The sequence below is a fragment of the Urocampus carinirostris genome, chromosome 13, assembly GCF_059441175.1.
Source record: "Urocampus carinirostris isolate Australia breed hairy pipefish chromosome 13, RoL_Ucar_1.0, whole genome shotgun sequence".
In the NCBI taxonomy this organism is placed as follows: Eukaryota; Metazoa; Chordata; class Actinopteri; order Syngnathiformes; family Syngnathidae; genus Urocampus; species Urocampus carinirostris.
The window spans coordinates 5,161,664-5,181,722 of record NC_142361.1 but is presented as its reverse complement, the minus strand read 5'-3'; the positions used below and the strand labels follow the sequence as shown (position 1 = coordinate 5,181,722).

Below are 20,059 nucleotides of genomic sequence, written 5' to 3'. Positions count from 1 at the left end.
TAATATAAGGATTGATAGCAACAATCATAGCATTTGATTAAATGCTGCAAACCCGAGTATTGTTGATAGGTGCCTCGGTCCAATCTTTTCGCTATAGTGCATGCATCCTTAACTCTCTTCTTTTTCTTTGATGATGAGAGTCCCCTGGGATCCTGTAAAACTTCAATTTACACTGACGTTTTTTCTGAGATTCTGGCACACAAACACACGGCATGAGAACATTTTAACACCAAACTAGCAAGACCAAAAGCTAAATTCCCCCCAATCTTTAGAAATCCAAGTGTTGTTTTTTATTACGTAGTAGTAGAGCTATCTTTACATGATATTGAAAACTCAAGGATTTAGTAGATACGAAATTTTTAACAAAACTGCATAAGGAAAGTCTTAATCCATATGAAATCTCCATGTATTATTCATAATCACTGCTCTGTTAAATTATTTAACTGTAATTTGTAAAGAATGACGTTACATTTTTGAATAATACATTTGAAAAACTCAAAAATATTTTAAAAACTAGAAAAAATATTTTCTAAAGACAAGAAAATCCACATTCTAAAGTGCTTTGGGAGGTCTTCAGTGACTTGAAAAGCGCTATAAAAATGCAGACCATTGACCATTTTGAACAGTACAGAGCTTCTTTAGCCTCTCGGCTAAGCCACGCCCACCTACACGTCACAATCTATACAAACAAACGAAAAGGTCTATTTCCGTGGTATACAAGGCGCAACGGGTTATAAGATCAATCTAATAAAATAAAAAACAGTTTGAAAAAGGAAAATAAAAACAAATCCTGTACTAAATTTCTTATAAAGTGTAAAGATTTTAAATTGATCATAAAGAGTACAAAATGCGCAAAAAACGTATAAATTGACAGGTATGTGTTCGATGTGCGCGCGCCCTCTTGCGTAGCCCGTCCCCTTCTGCAGTTGTGCGCGTGCCCGCGAGCGCATCCGCGTCGTCTGTCTGCGAGCGTGCGCGCGCATTTCCTGCGCTTGAACATCAACAACACAGGTAACAAAACAATCAGCTTGCTGCAAAGGTAAGCAACACGTGACGTCATCACACGTTTCTCACAGCTAATGTCCCGGGATCGTCATGCTACGACATGTCAAATAGTGGCATGTTTTAAAAAATAGGGTCGCAAGGATGCATTTAACAGGACAAGACTGCGATTCTTGTTTTGCACATCAGCAGTTCAAATGGCCCCATCTTGTCATGTTTATATAGGCGCAGGTTTTTTTTTTTTTTATGGGAGGTGGATGGGGAAGGGTGCACTGCGGCATTTGCAGCCATGACGCTGCTGGAGACGAGGATGTTTACAACCTGCTTTCTTGTATCATTTGATTACATTTCTTGCAGAAAAGACATATACATATATATTTTGGGTGTGATGAAGTATTTATGTTGGAGAGCCTTAATACACTTTTGCTAGAGTGTGTCAGCCAAGGGACATTGATGCTAAGACAAATAAATGGGAAAATATTTAGTGCTTAAAAGGTTTATAAAAGTTATTTCAGGTGTTTGAGAACCATCCATCCATTATCTGCACCGCTTATCCTCAGTAGGGTCACGGGGGTGCTGGAGCCCATCTCAGCTGTTCTTGGGCAGTGGGCAGGGGACACCCCGAACTGGTAGCCAGCCAGTCGCAGGGTACACAGGGACAGACAATTTGCTTGCTCATTCACACCTAGGTACACTTTGGACCGGCCAGTTTACCTGACATGGATGTTTTTGGAATGTGGGAGGAAACCGGAGTGCCCGGAGGAAACCCACGCAAGCACGGGGAGAACATGCAAACTCCACGCAGGAGGTTCGATCTCATGACTTCAGAACTATGCCGTATATGCGCTAACCACTGCGCCGCCATGCTGCTGTGTTTGAAAACCAATTTTAGGAAATTGTCTTTTCATATTTAAGTTGATACTTTATGCTGTATACAAATACATGTTTGTATGTATCTATTTATGTATCTACTCTGGTCGTTTCCCTCGAGAGGGGTGACCGACAGCAAGACAAACACATACAAAAAAAACTAAGAAAATAAAAAGGGGAAAAATCACACACAAAATTTTGGACCATGGCCAACCCAAATGCCCAAAAACCCACAAGTTAAGCTCCTCGGCACCCAAGTCGGTCATGCTTTTGTCCCTCAAGATGAAACGGGACACAAGAAAGCGGCCATGTCACTCGGGTCAGGGTGACACAACACACTTTTCTGTTCAACAGCAGGGCCCGACAGCTTTCACTGGTTTACCCCTGCCAGTTTGTATGTAACTTGGAAATATTTTTTGAGATTTTTCTTGGTGAAAGATTTGTATTCTTTTCCCATGCTTTCCTGTGGTATTACATTGGGAAATGAATGTATGTAAGTAGATAGTTATAGTGAAAGACTCACAGCACTAAAAGTGTAATCGGGATATACCCCACTTTTAAACCTCATGTGGGAAAATACAAGGAAGTACCTGTACACAAACTACAGAGACCTAGACCTAGAGGGTTGCAAACCTGTTGATAACCTTTTGGTCAACCACATGTTTTTCTATTGCCATAACAGTCATGTGCTGGAGTCTGTCTTTGACCAGTGGTCCTGCCTCCTGATCAATACCAGAGAGCATTTTGATGTGCATTTTTTACCTAAAGAGGAACTCTGAGTGCATGTTTTTGTTTTTAAGGAGATCCAAACCAAGGTTGTCTCAGTGAGAACGGGGGTTTTGGGGTTTTTAAGGGTTATTGTTCTATCTTCGTTATTCATTATCCATTATCCGTTATCGGTCAGTTCATAATACGCTACAAAGCCTAGGAGCCGGGACACTTACTCTCAGCCAAAAGGCCAAGCTAAGGTCCTATCCCTAAAGCCTTGCTGCGATCATTGCGAACACCAAACGTTTGTCACTGGACTACGAGTAAAAATAGATGACATTTGAAAAGGCATTTGGTTTTATCTTATTATCACACTAACTTAAGTTACGGTACCAGAGACTAATGTGAAGTTGGTTGTAGATTTTACATGTCTCAATGACAATGAAATTGTCACTCACAGTGCTCAGAATAGAATAGCAAAATACAACTTATTGTCATTGTAGCATGTAAAACGCCCATTATTATCTGACTTTTATTCTGTAAAGAATCGAAAACAGTTATTTAACTTTGGCTTTCTGGGGAAACAGTCCAGCAATCGGCACATTCTTTCCGTCACAAACTGACCCCTGCCCCTTAGCAGAGAAGGGAACCGTTATGTGGCCCTCACAGGAAAAAGTTTGGGGACATTTGCTTTAAAGGGACAGCTTGTTTTATTTACAGTCTCTTAGTGGTAAAAAAACTTAATTAATTGAAAAAAAGTAACTTTGATTTAAATAATAGGCAAAAACTATTGAACTTGCACATTATCGGGCAATTTCCTAAAACTAATCTCTCGTTTTTCACAGGGTTGCATTCCAAAATGGACCCGCTACAGTCAAGGCCAAAAAGTAGAAACCTTTATTTATTAGTACTTTATTATTAATTTTAAAATGTCTTCTGACCCAGTGACTAGCTTCCTGTTTAAAAATGTAGTCAGGTGTATAAGTACAATAATATTATAATAATGTAACTTGACTACTTTCAACTACTTTTGGATTACTTCAATACCAAAAATGCTAATAAAAGACATAATGAACTAAATATGAAAAAATACTAAATTTTGTTCAAGACAAATATACAATGTAACATTGTAAAAATTAAAAGAAGAAACCAAAATCAGGTAGTTTCTTGTATTCCTACAAAAAGTTCTCATATGTTTTCATCGTAGTCTACTTCATTAAGGTACGTCGTGTGCCAGCCTCATCTCTCCAATGTCAATGAAATTATCATCCACGTAATTTGTCTATTGGTGCATTATGTATGTGTAAATATAATTTTAAATAAAACTGTAAACCTCCAAAATAACCATTATTTTTAATAAACATACCTTCAATTTGATTAGGTCTTTTATTTTTACAAGACATTACAAGTATTTGTATCGTAACTGCGTAACACATACAGTGTTCTATTACTACCCAAAGCTGTACATTGAAACCAAAGAACAACCCATATTTACAGGCTCAAGCATTTGTTTAACAATACAAGTATTGTACTTTATAAAGGTTTTGTTTTGTTTTCACAAATAACTTCTGTATTGTCAAATTACAATAGTCTTGCTGCTATATCCCACTATTAATTCAGGACACCATCGCTTTTTTACTTCAGATGAAATTTTGTCGTCATTATTTGGATGTTATTGAAAACAGTGTAAAAATGAAAAGAACATTCCAAACAACAAATTAATGTTCTTTGTAAAGGTTAATTATTCAGAATAAAACACTACTTTATATAGTTTTTTTTACAAATATTGTGTACGGGCAAATTCTAATCTTGAAAATCATCTTGCTGCTAAAGTATATTGCACTATTGATTCAGGACACTACTTCTTTTTTTTTTTTTTTTACCTACGTTGCAGTCCATTCTCAAGGTTTCTACATTTTCCTCATGTTGAGGTTTTTGAGTTTTTCCTTGCCCTCGTGTAGGTCTGAGATCAGGAGATGGTGTGATAATAGTCTGTGGTTTGCAATAATCTGTGGTCTGTGCAGCCCTTTGAGATTGTTTGTGAATAAGGGCTATACAAAAAACTATGACTTGACTTGACTACTTCAAATGATATTTTTTCGCCATCATGTAGACTCTATTGGGAAACGAAAATGCTTTTACCTTCCATGGTTTAGTTCAACTTTGTCTGCAACAAAAGTGAACTCCCACTGCTTTTGGTGCTTTTGTCTTTCTACTGTAGATTGTTTTGTTAATATGATGGCTTTTAGATAAACTGGAAGCTGAAAAAGATTTGGACATACGTGATGTAGGTTTGTTAAGCTCTTAAATGTACCTATATAACTCAGACCTCGTGGACACGTGGACATTATTGATGCACAGGCAGACAAAGGCAGAAAAAGGGCAGAGCGAATGTTCGATAATCAGATTACAAAACAGAGAATCCGTAAAATAGTGAAACTGCGAAAAGTAAACCCCAAAACAGCGAGGGATTATAGTACCTGCAGGGTGAGACATTTACGGTTATTTTAAAGATCATGTGTCTCAATTATGAAATGAAATGATCTGATCTGCATTTATATAGCGCTTTTCAAGTCAATGACTTCCCAAAGCGCTTTACAATGTGCTCCACATTACCCAATAGCGGCCTTGCAGCCATGTAAGGCGCTAACCTGCTTATTGGGGGTATTAGGGGTTCAGTGTCTTACCCAAGGACACTTCGACATGTAACACGGACAAGCCGGGATTCGAACTGGGATCCCTTGATCCCAAGACGAGCGCTCTACCTCCTGAGCTACTGCCGCCCCGCCCCATTAGAGGGAGATGGCATAATTCTCCACAAACTTGCTGCTACAGGTATCCAAAAACGAAAAACCTCACGAAGGGATGGGGAAAAGGTTTTTTAAAAAATGGTACGGTTTGGTCACAATGAGTCTATGTTGTCTGATTTCTTCCTTATACTTTTCAGCACTCGTTTTCGGTTGGACTACAGTGACATCTAGTGGTCAAATATTACACACTGTTCATTTAGGTCCACAACATTTAAAACTCATGCACCAATGTTTTGTATGTCTTTTAAAGCCATCTATTGGTTGTAATTACAAATACTACAAAATATATTTCCTTTTTTGACTTGAGCCGGTGCCGTCGGTCATCATGGGTAAAGAGAAGGTCCATATCAACATTGTGGTGATTGGTCACGTGGACTCGGGAAAGTCCACCACAACAGGACACCTCATCTACAAGTGTGGCGGGATTGACAAACGGACCATTGAGAAGTTTGAGAAGGAGGCTGCTGAGGTAAGAACAGTCAAAATTAGGGCCACTATTGATTTGTGTATCGATCTGTCTGTCTGTTAGTCCAATTAGTTGTATGCATATGAGTGTGAGTTTATCTGGTTTGTAAAGAGCTGCCTACAAGTCAAAACATAATACATACATAATCCCTTGCTTTTTGCAGAGGTTGCGTTCGAAAAACATCCCGCAATACTCAAAACCGGCGACGTAGAAATATATATCTATATCTATAAGAAGTAAAATATAATATAAAAATATAGAAAGTATGACTGTAACAAATAATAACTTCAGATCTACAAATAAAACATTGAACAGAATTGCATTTGAATAAAAGCAAGTTATTGTCATTACACAATAGAACAAACAAAAGGGTTTCTCCTTTCAGTGTAAAAAAGCGATAGCTGCACGTAGCATTAGAGATCCTTGGTTTAAGCCAGGTCTCCCGAATGATTAAAATATGAGATTTACAACTGTAGAGGTTTCCCACGAGTTGTAGGTCATCCGTTTCATGGATTATGGATCCGGCGTTGGGGAAATATAGGCTCAGCAGGGTTGACATGGAGAGTTGTTACCTAGCCGCACAAGTAGGGCAGACTTGCAGTCTGGCTATTGCTTTTACTCCTGACGCCGCCTCAATCTCTTCCCGGACTTGATAACAATCCACAGAGCACCTGATTGTGATCAGCATTTCTTGGCGCTCTTCTGACTTTGCTATGTGTTTTTGTGAGAACCTCATCATAGTGACATGCACACTTACCTAGAGATTATGTCATTACCAAATGAGAGTATAGTGCTGTAACACAATAACAACTATAAATCTACAAATAAAAACCGAATTGCAGTTGAATAAATAGACTTTATTGTCATCATGGAAAAGTGCAAGGGTATTGGAGAGCTTCTCCTTTTAGAGTAAGAACATTTTGCAGTGTGGCTAGCTAATTGCACGCTAGAATCGTGTTACCGCGAATTTAGCAAGGTCTCTGCGATGATTGAAATACAAGAGTCCCAAATGTTGCGTTTTCCTACGAGTTGTAGCTCAAGTCGTCCATTTCATGATTAATGGACCTTGCAGTGGTGAAATACAGGCTCCGCGGGTAGCTTGTGAGAGTTGCTATGTAGCTTAGTCGTAGCAGTAGGCTGGACCTGTATCCTTCTCTCCCGACGCACCCTCAGTCGATTCACGGACTCACCTGCTAATGAGCACCAATTCCTTGCACTTTTCTGACTTTCCTCAGAGTCCAAATTAATTGATGAATTTCTTTTCAATGTAAACAACTGCTAAAAGATAACTGTTGCATTTGTTTTGGTGGCTTCACCAGTCTATCTCAGTCGCGCACACAGTCACGCCCACTCAACTCACATTTACCTCTTAATTGGCCAGCACTGTTAAAACCCGAACGTGACAAATTGGCCAAAGACTTTATCACTCAAACAACAAACTATAAATCCTTGGGAAAAAACGCAGTGTCATGTGATTACATTGTCGGACAACGTCACATTGCAATATCGATTGGATTTTGGTTAATTGTGCAGCCCTAGATCAGCAAAAATTGGAGAAAAAAAACATTTGAAAATGCAGAGGTTAGGTCCCAAAAATATAATTGTTTGGTTGAAAAATGAAATGTTAAAAGAGTGTTTAATATTGTAGCCCTGGGCAAAATTCATTCCGTATAAGACAAGGTAAACACAATAAAGAATATTTCTGGATTCAATGTTTCAACTTTCAAATGCTAATTCCAACCCAATTTTGAACCTCCAATTTTAGATTGAATTGTTAAAATAACAGACCAAATCTTGAATTGCAATGTGTTAGGATGTGTCTCAATGGCAAGAAAAACCTCCTACTATGTCTTACAGATGGGGAAGGGGTCATTCAAGTACGCCTGGGTGTTGGACAAGTTGAAGGCTGAAAGGGAGCGCGGCATTACGATTGACATCTCGCTGTGGAAGTTTGAGACGAACAAATACTATGTGACCATCATTGATGCGCCGGGCCACAGGGATTTCATCAAGAACATGATCACCGGGACCTCCCAGGTAGGCACCCTGAAGAACCAAGTGGCTCAGCTTTACTTCAACCCTCCTTTTGTGTTGGCTTTTAGGTAACGCACGCCATGTTAGCGGGTAGATGGTGACCCGTAGCTAAAATCCGCTGAAAACATCATCCCATTTTTTTCTCATCTTTTGGTTACCTTGTCAGGCTTCCTTATCCATGAAAATATTGGTTTTTTTTCTATTTTTGGTGTGAGTCTCTAGGCTTTTTTCTTGCTACTATACTGCTCAATTCTGATTTGAAAAAATAGTTAAATGAACCTCTGCTTTATATTTCTCTGCTGTTCCCACTATGGTGAGTTTCCGCCTCAGAAGTTCTTGTCAAAGGTTATAGCTGGTGAAAAGGATTTTCACAAGTGACATTGTGGCATAGGTAAGATCGGACCTAAAAAAATGCAGCCCAACCCGAGCCAAGGTCAGCGGGTATTAATGCTCAAACCATCCCATTCCCAACCTATTAACTTGATTTGCAGGACTGATCGTGCAGCAAACCGAAATTTAATATATTATTTTGGATGACTTGGGAGGAGGAGAGGTGATTTACAATAACAAACGTAAGCCTGTATTTTGTAATGAAATCTAATTTAAACAAGACTGCATATACAGTTACATCTTTTATATTTCAGTGTCTCTAGAGGTTGCATTAACCGACAATTTCCCATCATTGACGGATTTCTTTATGAGTTGAGGAAAATTTTAAGGCCGCCAGTCATTTTGACGGATTGAAAATTGGACTGTAAACCACAGGAGCAGTATGTTCTCAAGAATCTAGTGCAGCACATTAAAAGAGAGAGATGCAGAGATGAGGTAAAGTGCTCGTATTGGGTTTAAGAGGTCGCAGGTTAGATTACCGGCTCCTCAGAGTTATATGTGGAAGTGTCCTTGGGTAAGACACTGAATCCCTAATGCCCCCGATAGCAGGTAGTTTGCCTTGCATGGCTGACGCTGCTATCGGTTAGTTAGTGTGTAAAAGGGAAAAGTGTGAAGCACAATGTAAAGCGCTTCAGGAGGTCTTCATTGACTTGAAAAGCGCTATACAGTATAAATGCAGACCATTTACATTTTACATTTTCAAAGAAGAACAGTGCGGGTGGATCACAGACAAAGACAGGAAGGAGTTCTTTGAATTGACATTGCAAGCGTTTTGTACAGTATGCAGCTTCTGTGTTTTTGTTGTCTTTCTTGGCGAAAACTATTCACGGTTTCGAAACGCCTCTTGGCAGCAACGTCACAGTGATTGTAACAAAATACGGATTGAATTGCTGTGTTTCGTGCACAGGATGGCCCACGCTATCAGCCGTGACACTGACAGGGCATCACGCACTCATCCAGACATTTAAGTTCAAGTTTTAAAAATAAACGCAGCGAGAGAAAGCCCAGCCTGATTTTAATGATTGACAAATTAACCGAATTTTGCCCCGGGTCGTGCTTAGACTTAGGCTCTTACCCCTGACCCTTACACAAAGGGGTGGGGGTTAATGGCGCGAACCTTCTTCCGCCTTTTAGGCCGACTGCGCTGTCCTGATTGTAGCAGCCGGCGTGGGGGAGTTTGAGGCCGGCATCTCCAAGAACGGGCAGACCCGTGAGCATGCCCTACTAGCTTACACACTGGGTGTGAAGCAGCTTATCGTGGGCATCAACAAGATGGACTCCACTGAGCCCAACTACAGCCAGAAGCGCTATGAGGAAATTGTCAAAGAAGTCAGCACCTACATCAAGAAGATAGGCTACAATCCGGACACTGTGCCTTTTGTGCCAATCTCTGGCTGGAATGGAGACAACATGCTTGATGCCAGCCCCAACGTATGTCTTGCATATTAAACACGCACGCCTCTGTTTATGTTTACTGACAATTTTTGGGTTTTGTAGATGCAATGGTTTAAGGGTTGGAAGATAAATAGGAAAGACGGCAACGCCTCAGGGACCACACTTCTTGAAGCCCTGGATGCCATTCAACCACCAAGCCGTCCAACGGACAAACCTCTTCGTCTTCCCCTTCAAGATGTTTACAAGATTGGAGGCATGTCGAGTACTTTTAGGTTCCCTGTAATTATCGGACTCCAGAGCGCACCTGGTTAGAAGCCACATGAGCTAATTTTACAAATAATCTCACCTTGTGATTTTTGTATAAACCACACCAGTTTATAAACAACAGGCTTGAACAGTCATTCAAATGAACAAATTCGCATCAATTTCTTACATTTTTAAGAAATCAACAGGAAATGTCTAGTACTGAAAAGTAACACATTGTGCCGCGATAAAGACACTTGTTTGCAGCTGTCAATCTTAATCACCCAGCGCAGCAGTAATTATCAATTATCTTGGTATTGACATATACACATAAACTTAACATAAATGAGCCAAAACCTCCTCAAACATAAATCAATGTACTGTAAAGACTAAATAACAATCACAATCACAACATCCTGTACACATACTCAGCCATGCGACTGATCTTTAGCTCTCCCATCCCTTGTGCGCAGTCAAAGTGAAAGAGAGGAGACCAAGTATTTCTACTACAGCAAAAAAATCATTCACGCCTACATTAGTTACTAAAGAGGTGTAGACGATAACTATAAGGCTGAAAGATGACGTCACAGTTTTCGGCCCGGTAGGAAAAAATATACCTGACAATTACTCATCTGCTGCCACACTAAAATATTCAATCAGCCAACACTACTTGGAAGAAAGATTCCAACCATTCACATACATTGATTTTTTTTTGGGAAGTGGGAGCAAAACTTGGTCTATTCTCTATCACTTTGTCATTTACGCAATGGATGAGATAGCCCTGTGCTTCTCATTTATTTTCTGCCCTGCCCTCGCTTGGAAGAACAAATCCTCTTGCACACCCCCAAGACTAACACCCACATCCCCCTGAGTAAAATTTGTCTATAAAAGTGTGTCAAGTACACTGCTGTCCACAGCATAACACTGTATACTGAAGAAATCTGGACAAATTTACAGCAAAGAATTGCTTTATTAACTGTAACAGAAGAGATTAAAAGTGCATCTAAAATCCCAAAATAAAATAAAAATCCTTAAATTATAATTATTTTTGACTCACCATGTCAAACCATACACTGAAAAATGAAATTGCATAAAATCAATAAATAATAATACATTCAAAAAGATCACCAACATAAACTCAAGAGCACAATAATAAAAAACCTGCAAAACAAAAATATCTAGAATAATTAAAAGTACAGATTATTTTTTTATTTTTTTTTTATTTAAAAAAAACCCAGATATGACCGTATTAGTACATTTTGCAATACACGGCTTTCTGAAGCAGGATCAAGCAACTCAGCAGCACAGTGGAGCAGTGGTTAGCCGGTTTGCGTCACAGCCCTAAGGTCATGAGATCGAACCTCCAGTGTGGAATTGGCATGTTCTCCCCGTGCTTGCGTGGGTTTTCTTTGGGCTCTCCGGTTTCCTCCCACATTCCAGAAACATCCATGTGAGGTAAAGTGGCCGGTTCAAAGTGTCCCTAGCTGTGAATGAGCGAGTGAGTTGTCTGGCTGGCAACCAGATCAGGGTGTCCCCTGCCCACTGCCTGAGGATAGCTAGGATGGGCTCCAGCACCCCGCAAACCTTACTGAGGATAAGCGGTGCAGATAATGGATGGATGGATGGATCAAGCAACTCTCAAATCTCCGCCTATCAAAGTGTTTTGCTGAAAAAACTCAAGTGTGATTGGGGTGTAATGTCTTCAAGTGACAACTTTATTTATTTGGTTTTGTGATGTCCGCTGCCAACATTTTTAAAAAAGCAAGAAAGCCTGTCTTTGCTCGTCTCTATCCAAAGTCTAAGTGTGCTTCGCCAAACTTACTTGTCTTAGCTTTTAGGTTCGGTAGAAAACATTTGTTTGTCTCTTTACTCCATCTCTTCACCTGTCTCCTCATCTGCGTAAATATCATGGGGTCACTTAAGGGTCCACTATAGTTTGTGTCAGCAGCTCATACTCAATGCTATAACTCTGTGCTATGCTATATGGAGCCTCAAAATGTAAATAAAACACTCTGCAAAGACAGTGACACTGCTTCCCTAGTGAAGTGGAGGTGCAATTGCACTTGACTATGGGAGAGTAAAAAAAAAAAAAAAAGTTCCCCAGTGTCAAATGCGCCTGTACCCCCTTGATGGAGCCCCGGAGGAGTGCAAAGCCCACTTTTTGAGGACCACTGGAATAGCCTAAGATCAGCCACATGGCTCAGCATGTGTACAGGCTTCAGAATTTAAGTCAGTACAGTACATTGAGTTTTGTTTTGAAAATGTTTTTTTCATACTCCTGCATATGTGTTTATGCAAATTTAATTAATATTGACTGCTGTGCTATTTGATTAAGATCGACATCAGTGAACACATTTCACAAACGAGTGTCTTAATCGTGGCACGATGTCTTACTTTTATTTACTAGACATTTCCCTACTGATCTTTTTGCCTGGGATGCCCACATATGGTGTAGACCTATAGCTCTCAGACATAAAACATAAGGCTAGGTTGACACTGCAGAACTTAATGCTCAATTTCAAATTTCGGTGAAATCCGATGTTTTTTGAGCGATCACTCACATTTACAACTAAATGCGACTTGCGAATTCTTCTTCTGTGTGAACAGCACCACTGGTTCACATGTGCAGAAGAGGACACATGACGTAACACGCAATGTGTTGATGCTTGCGGAAGTACTAATGGATGTTAACGGCGGAGTGTTGTCCCCCTAAATATTAATTAAATCTAAACCTCACTTTCCCCCCATTGAATGATGTCCGTGTGGTGTGATTTAAATGTAATTATTGGTATTATTATTGTTGTTGTAATAACCACTAGAGAACACTTTGGCCTTGTCAATGAGCGCCACTATTGTTCACAGCAGCGATGTCGAGCAACATGTTAGAAATCCAGATGTATGCATTGGGATGTTAGCAGTTCAGTGAGTTACAAAATAAACAAGTGTTCTTCATCCATGAACGTGTAAAATCATGACACTCAGTGTTTTTGTCCGCCGTGCTTGTTAAATTCTCCACTTTTTACCTGCCTGGTTAAAGGCAGAAATTTGACGTCTGCAGGATGAATGCGCCTTGACCGTTCAGACAGAAGTCGCATTCCAAAAGATCAGATATGAATCGGATTTTAGGACCACATATAAAAGTGGCCTGGGTCTGGTGTGAGAAAAATTGGATCTATTCTGTTCGAATAGACTTTAACAGATCTGATACAGGTCGCGTCCGTGCCAAAAAATATCAGATTTCTCTGCAGTTTTAACCTAGCCTAAGATGTCAATTTATTCTATCATTATACCTGTGAACATGCGGGAAAAGTAGGAAAGGCATCACTTCAGTCTATTGGAAGTGAAAAAATTGTTGCCTGGCATCACAAAGCTGGTGCAAAAAAGTGCAGTTTGACGTTCCTACCTGTCATACTTGTCTTTCCTGTTCTCAGGTATTGGCACCGTCCCAGTAGGACGTGTGGAAACGGGCATCTTAAAGCCCAGCATGGTGGTGACATTTGCCCCTGTCAACATAACTACGGAGGTGAAGTCTGTGGAGATGCACCATGAGGCACTCTCTGAGGCCCTGCCCGGCGACAACGTTGGTTTCAACGTGAAAAATGTGTCGGTAAAGGACATCCGTCGTGGCAATGTGGCCGGTGACAGCAAGACCGATCCGCCACAGGAGGCCGCTAGCTTCACTGCTCAGGTGCCTTTTAATAGTAGTCGTAACAGAGGCAGTATCCACACGAAAACATGAGTACAATGGCCCCCCCTACGTACGAACTATTTAAGATACAAGATATTTGAGATACGAGATGTCTTTCTGGCAAAAATCCTGCCCAACATACAAAAGAAAGTCCAAGTTACGGCTCGAGACCGTTCATCACCAGCAGTGTTGGCTGAGTTTCTGAAAAACGGATTACTTCCTTCATTTAAAAACTAGTTCCATTACTTCCCATACTATTGATACTGAAAAGTAGCCCAAAAGTTACAAATTACCTTATTGACCCTTTGCATGTCACGTCACGTTGCCTTCTCTGGCAGAATGGGAGCCATGGCGGACGGGAAGTAGCACTTGAGCGCACGGTAATTGAGTAGACAGTTGAGTTGAAACAAATACCAAAAACCAGAACAGAAGAATATAACCAACACTTTTTAACCATGGTGATTAATTCCTGTGTAGTGGGAAAGCTTCTAAGGCCGATTTAGAGTGGTATCCCTTTTATGGAGGCAGAAGAGAGCAATGTCTATCTGTAGTCAGAGGGAGACACAACACTGGCAGATAGGCAGTCCTCAAGTATGTTAGGATTTGCAGCGAACATTTTTGACAGCGTATGTTTGATCCATTTCTAAAAAAATTTGTGTGAAGTAGGTATGGTTCACGTAAAAGACACTCAATATAACAGGGTAGCTAGTGCTAACTAGCTATGTTAGTGTCTTACAGTTGCTATTTCTTACTATGTAAAAAGCTGTTTTTATAGCGATTACCCAGGGATTCAAAAGTGTAATCTTCCGAATAGCGCACGTATTGAAATCTGTTATGTGCTCTACCATAAAGCTTGTTACCCCGAAAAAAAAAACTGCCTAATTATCACTGGAACAGAAAACGTCATTTCGCCCAAGAAAATATTTTCAACATGCTCGAAAGTGATTTCTATAGAAGGTGCAAATGCCCCGTGCTTTACTGTTCTATTACATTCCTAAAAAGATTTAGATACAATGCCGTTTTTGCAATGTTTGCACAAGGGGCACATTTTACCCAGAGGGTGAATTTGTCGGCAAAACAAAGCACAGTAACGTATGCCAGGTACAAAGAACTGGTAAGCATCCAGACTTGTATAAGCTTTTAGACCAGTACCGGTGTATGGGGATGCCCTGTTTACAACATAGTGGTACAGATTATGTGGACTTAACTCAGGCAGACTGGACTACTTGTTCAGATGTGTAAATATATCAGTAGAAAGGCTTTTTGGCTCAGTAGCTAGCATTGCTAACGCTATCCTCGTCTTTTCTAAATAGAGCCCTCTGTGCTTTCCGACAATATGAGCCACCTTATCTGACAGCTGCACAATATTCATTTGACCAGTCATGGCCAAGGCTGTGGAATAGAATAGCTGTTTTTGTTGTTGTTGTTTGCAGTTTACTGGCCCAGTCCACTGTCAATTTTAAGCTACTACTGTCTGGTGTCGTCACATGGTTAGGTCACGTGTGTGCAAAGGGTCAATATGCTCGCATTGAAGCAAACCCCCTAAAAATGCTTAAAAAAGCAACATAATAAAATGAATAGAAGTACACCAACCTTTAGAGCTAGTGAAGCCTTCCTATTTCTTAGCCTGTGCAATCTTTAGAGCTTGCAAATGAATATTTCACCGAGACACTCGACATCTATTTTGTCTGTGGGGTAAAAAACACTCGAAGATATCTTTCTCCATTTCTGGGTTCAAGACGTTTTCTTTTTTTTTTTTTTTACAGACATAGAGAATTGGAAAGATAATTTTACAAACAAAAATACCAAAATTCAGCACAAATTTACAGTAAATGATGTGCTCATGTTCCCCCATTCAATTTGTTGTTTGAGTATAAGCCATGCCCCTTTCCCATGCCTTGTCTACCATTTGCTACTGAAGATACACAAGCAAATATGAGTATATAAGACAGTAGAGTGAAAAATATTGATTAATAACACGTTAGAGCACTCGTTACAGAGAAAAGGCCTATAATTCCGATCCAGGAATGCGTTTTTGTAATGCCTCAGTCCAAACACTGCCAACTGTTACGAAACACCTTTGCCAGAGGGCTTTAAAGTAATTTTATTATCATCTTAATTATGTAACTACCGTATCTTTTTGTATTCAATTACTATTTTAAAGAGTTCTTTTGTGACCAGGATGTTTTGTTTGTACAATATTTAGGTTTAACTTAGATGATTTTGGGATGCCAGGAACGGTTTAATTGTTTTTTCAGTTATTATGTGGAAAATGTGTTCAAGATGCGAAAAAGTTTAGATACAAGCTTGAACAGGGAACGAAAGAATCTTGTAAGTAGAAGGGCCACAGTAGTGAATTCATGTATTTGGTTACCAAGAACTTAGTCTGCTTTGCTGCCCACTGTCTCTGCAGGTCATCATCCTCAACCACCCAGGCCAGATCAGTGCCGGCTACGCCCCTGTTCTGGACTGTCACACAGCTCACATCGCCTGCAAGTTCTCTGAACTCAAGGAAAAAATAGACCGGCGCTCTGGCAAGAAGCTAGAAGACAACCCAAAATCTTTGAAATCTGGAGACGCAGCAATTGTGGACATGACACCGGGCAAGCCAATGTGTGTTGAGAGCTTCTCTGAGTATCCCCCACTCGGTAAGTCTGAGGAAACTTGAGTTTTCAAGTGCTACTATTAAATTGAATTGTCTTTATTGTCTTTGAAAACTCAAAAGACTCAACACTCAAACGAAAAAAATACGATTTAAGATCGTCAGGATGTATCGTCAAATTGTTCTTACGAGGTAGTGCTTTGAAGACTGGCCCAAGTTGTAAAAATAGTGCAATGAAGGTGGAGCAAAAACATTTGGCAACAACCCAGTATACCAAAGAAGTACACAGTCCAACAATGCTAAGACCGGGGTGGACAGACATCTTGAGTTGCAAGCCGCATAGGGTTGAAATATTTGAGAAACAGGCCAGCGCAAGAAGAGAAAAAAAGATTTACTGTCTGAATTTTTTACCTATTCCAACTAGATTCCAATACCTCGGCAATACGTGAAGTGAAAAGAAAATGTACACCTAGCCAATTTTTCCTTATTTAAATTCATGATCAAATTACACACAAAAAATGGTAAATGGTCTGCATTTATGAAGCGCTTTTCAAGTCAATGAAGACCTCCCAAAGCTCTTTACAATGTGCTTCATACTTCACACACACACTCACACACCAATAGGGAGTCAGCCATGCAAGGCGGCTACCTGCTTATTGGGGGCATTAGGGATTTAGTGTCTTTCCCAAGGACACTTCGACATATAACACGGAGGAGCCGAGAATCGAACACATACATCTGTATGAACATGTTATATTTCATCTTATATTTGTTTATAAATTTAGAGGCATTTCTTCTAATTGGTTTTGAAATACAGAGGGTAGGCAGGATAATATACTGTATTGGGTTCCTCTTATATATCACATTTTTAAATATACATTGAAAATACTTAAAATGTAATAGGGCTAGCTCAAAAGTGTTTGCAGCTCCTGCGAATAATGGCGAGCCGAGTTTGTGGGTCTAGCAGGGCGGTAGGTTGAGGGAGGGCAGAGCCTGATTTAGTCTCCTTGTCTGCAAGGTCGTTACCCGGGAGGTTGCAGTGACCTGGGACCCAGATAAGCCGGATGCTCTTGGATGGGGAGAAGGCCGCAATTGAGGAGTTAAGGGACAGGAGGGAGGGGTCTGTTATATGTTATATAGTCGGAGTAGTACGCATACACAAAACAGCTTGACGAATCTATATTGCATATACACAAATCTTTTTCACTTTCAAGTTTCTCCAAAAGCCATCTTGTTGACCAAACGTTCTGGGCCAACAAAATTCCCCCGGAAGAGGAATATGCTTTATATCATTCACAGAATAAGACTTCTCGACCCGCAAAATATTTTAGTGGCTCCCTGTCGCTTTGTCGAAAATGTGTGATAATGGAAAAATATATGGTTTCTGTAGAAAGACAAACAGGACACAAGGGTTTTCCAGTGAATATAGATAGATACAATATGTATTTCCTTCTTTACATGCCTTACATAAGGCTTTTAGTGTTTTGCATCTCCAGACATATTTTTTTTCTCAACATTTTAGGTTGCCAAACACTGCCTAAAGCAGGGGTAGCGAACAAGTTTGACACAGAGACGAAATTTTTAACTGTGAGAGTAAAAGAGCCACACCACGCACTGACCTGCCATGACAGAAGACACACACAGACACACACTATTAAAGACATATTATTTCCCATAACACACTCCTCTCCTTACAATAAAACAAGTATTGTTCTTGTGTTGATTTCAAGGAAAGTGTCCACCCTCAATACACACAAAAAACTAAACATGAAACAAGGCAAAGAGCCATAGTATATAGAAAATATGATGAGGCAAAGAGCCGCATTCTTATTGGCCAAGAGCCGCATGCTGCTCTAGAGCCACATGTTTGCCACCCCTGGCCTAAAGGAATGTAAAAGACGTTTTTCCCATAATGTCTACGTGATTACGAAAAAACAATCTGGAGTGAAAACGGAAAACTTAAGTGAAAAGTGTCCTAAAATCATGTCCACCCCTTTGGAAAATAATCGTGCTGCATCTATTTCACTAATTCCAATGACAGTACAGAAGTTAATTGAAAAAAATAAAAGTTAATAAAGTACAGTTGTCAAGAACCGGAACAGGAGGAGAACCCAAACGAGTGATGTTTCTCACACAGGCTTTTATTTTACGGGAAATGCACATTAACACAAAAGGGCAGCGATTCGGCAATCGCGCCATTGCAACCGAGACAACTGTACTTATATTTGTTAAACAAAAGCTTTTTAGGTCGGTTCTTTGGTTTCAATACACAAAACACTATCTAATAAATAAAACAAAGGGATCTTTTGGGAACACAACCCCCATGACAAACGAGGGATTATTGTCCAGAAAAATGTTTGAATGTTGGCCTTAAGTGCAATACACATTAATTCTTGATAACAAATATATTCACATGGGCAGTAACAAAAAAAATACCATGAGGACAAGAGTGGCACCATAACAAAAAATAGAATAATTAGTAGTGCTTTCTTTCTATTCTCATTACATTTTTACCAGTCGGACAGATTAAAAAGCCTGATTGGCCACAAATTGCCTGCAGGCCGTTGTTTGACCCTCCCCTAAACTAAGAAGGGCAAGATTGCATGGACACTTCAAGGTTCTATTTACTCCTGATTTTGAGTAGTTCCTCTTTATGTCGTTCCAGCCAAATAAACCCTTTACCAACTTGGATCCGCAGGTCGCTTTGCAGTACGCGACATGCGCCAGACGGTGGCAGTGGGCGTGATCAAGGGCGTGGAGAAGAAAACTTCCACTGCTGGCAAAGTCACCAAGTCCGCCCAGAAGGCTCAGCGGAACAAATGAATGTTTTGCTATATCGCCGATACCATTGTCCCCCAGGGCAAGAGATTGGTCATCCAGCTGCATCTCACGATTGGCTGCTTCAACTTAATAACCAAAGTCTGTTTAATCATCACAATGCATCGCAAAACCATCCGAAGAAAAACGAGGAGATCCGCTAACTCTTATCATAGTTAAAATACAATTTAACAACATTGTTTTAAGTGTGCACTATTCATACAATCCGTGGCAATACCACTCTGTAATAGTTTACAAATAGAAGTATTCCAATCTATTGCCTACCTGTAGCTCTTGAGAACAGGTACTGTTTACATGGTGAATGTTGTTATTAGAGTCCGTTTTGTTAGACTGTGTTGTGTACAAGGCCAGGAATAGCAGTTAAAACGTTTCCTTCCTATTAGGTAGAGCAAATGTAATCTTGAGTTGTGATTAAGCTTAAACTGGCATTTAAAAAACATGCTATTGTGGCTTTTCCAGAGATTCAAGTAAGCCTTCTAATTCTTTAAGCACTTTCATTGGCACTTTGCAATCTTTGCACATGTACTGGAGATATGTTTCAAAACTAATCTATTGCACCTTATAGTGGGAAGGCACAAGATGCTTTGTGACATTAAATACAATTCCACCCACCGTTTTGGTCGTTTGTTTTTTTCGATGTAATTCAGAGGAATCCTTGGAATGCATTAAAAATTCTCAATGTTTAGAAATCCCCTAATATAGGGAGGTCTTTCCAGCAAATTGAGGGGTCAATAAATTATTTTAACAATTAATCAATTGAAAAGTTCAAATTAAACTGAAGAGGCGAGTTTGAAGGTGGGGCGTGTCGTCTGCGTTGTCCGTAAGAAGTTAAAAGTAGATTGTTTTTCTCTATTTAGTATGCGTTAACAATGCCCAACTGAGTTAAAAAAAACCTTTGTATTTTTTATCCCACAGCGCACCTCTGATTTTTTCTTACTTTTACCATCTGGCTCGTCGCAATGGAGGAAAGGAAACCGGGGGTTTGGGGGAAAGAAAGTGATTTCACGCACGTG

General features: G+C 40.0%; 1 protein-coding gene across 2 annotated transcripts; it reads left to right on the top strand.

Annotated features, from left to right (window-relative positions):
• The first annotated feature begins 877 nt into the window (after positions 1-877).
• Positions 878-19,658, top strand: LOC148353550 (elongation factor 1-alpha 1). Of its 2 annotated transcripts, none has more exons than XM_088350951.1 (8): positions 878-1,011; positions 5,698-5,859; positions 7,714-7,893; positions 9,415-9,711; positions 9,778-9,928; positions 13,350-13,606; positions 16,020-16,254; positions 18,907-19,658. In XM_088350951.1, exons 2-8 carry the CDS (start codon positions 5,716-5,718, stop codon positions 19,029-19,031), a joined length of 1,389 nt encoding a protein of 462 aa, XP_088207077.1. In that variant the 5' UTR covers positions 878-1,011; positions 5,698-5,715; the 3' UTR covers positions 19,032-19,658. The 2 variants fall into 2 exon arrangements, with proteins under 2 accessions (XP_088207077.1, XP_088207076.1); XM_088350950.1 differs by having other exon boundaries at positions 887-1,039.
• The last annotated feature ends 401 nt before the right edge of the window (positions 19,659-20,059 follow it).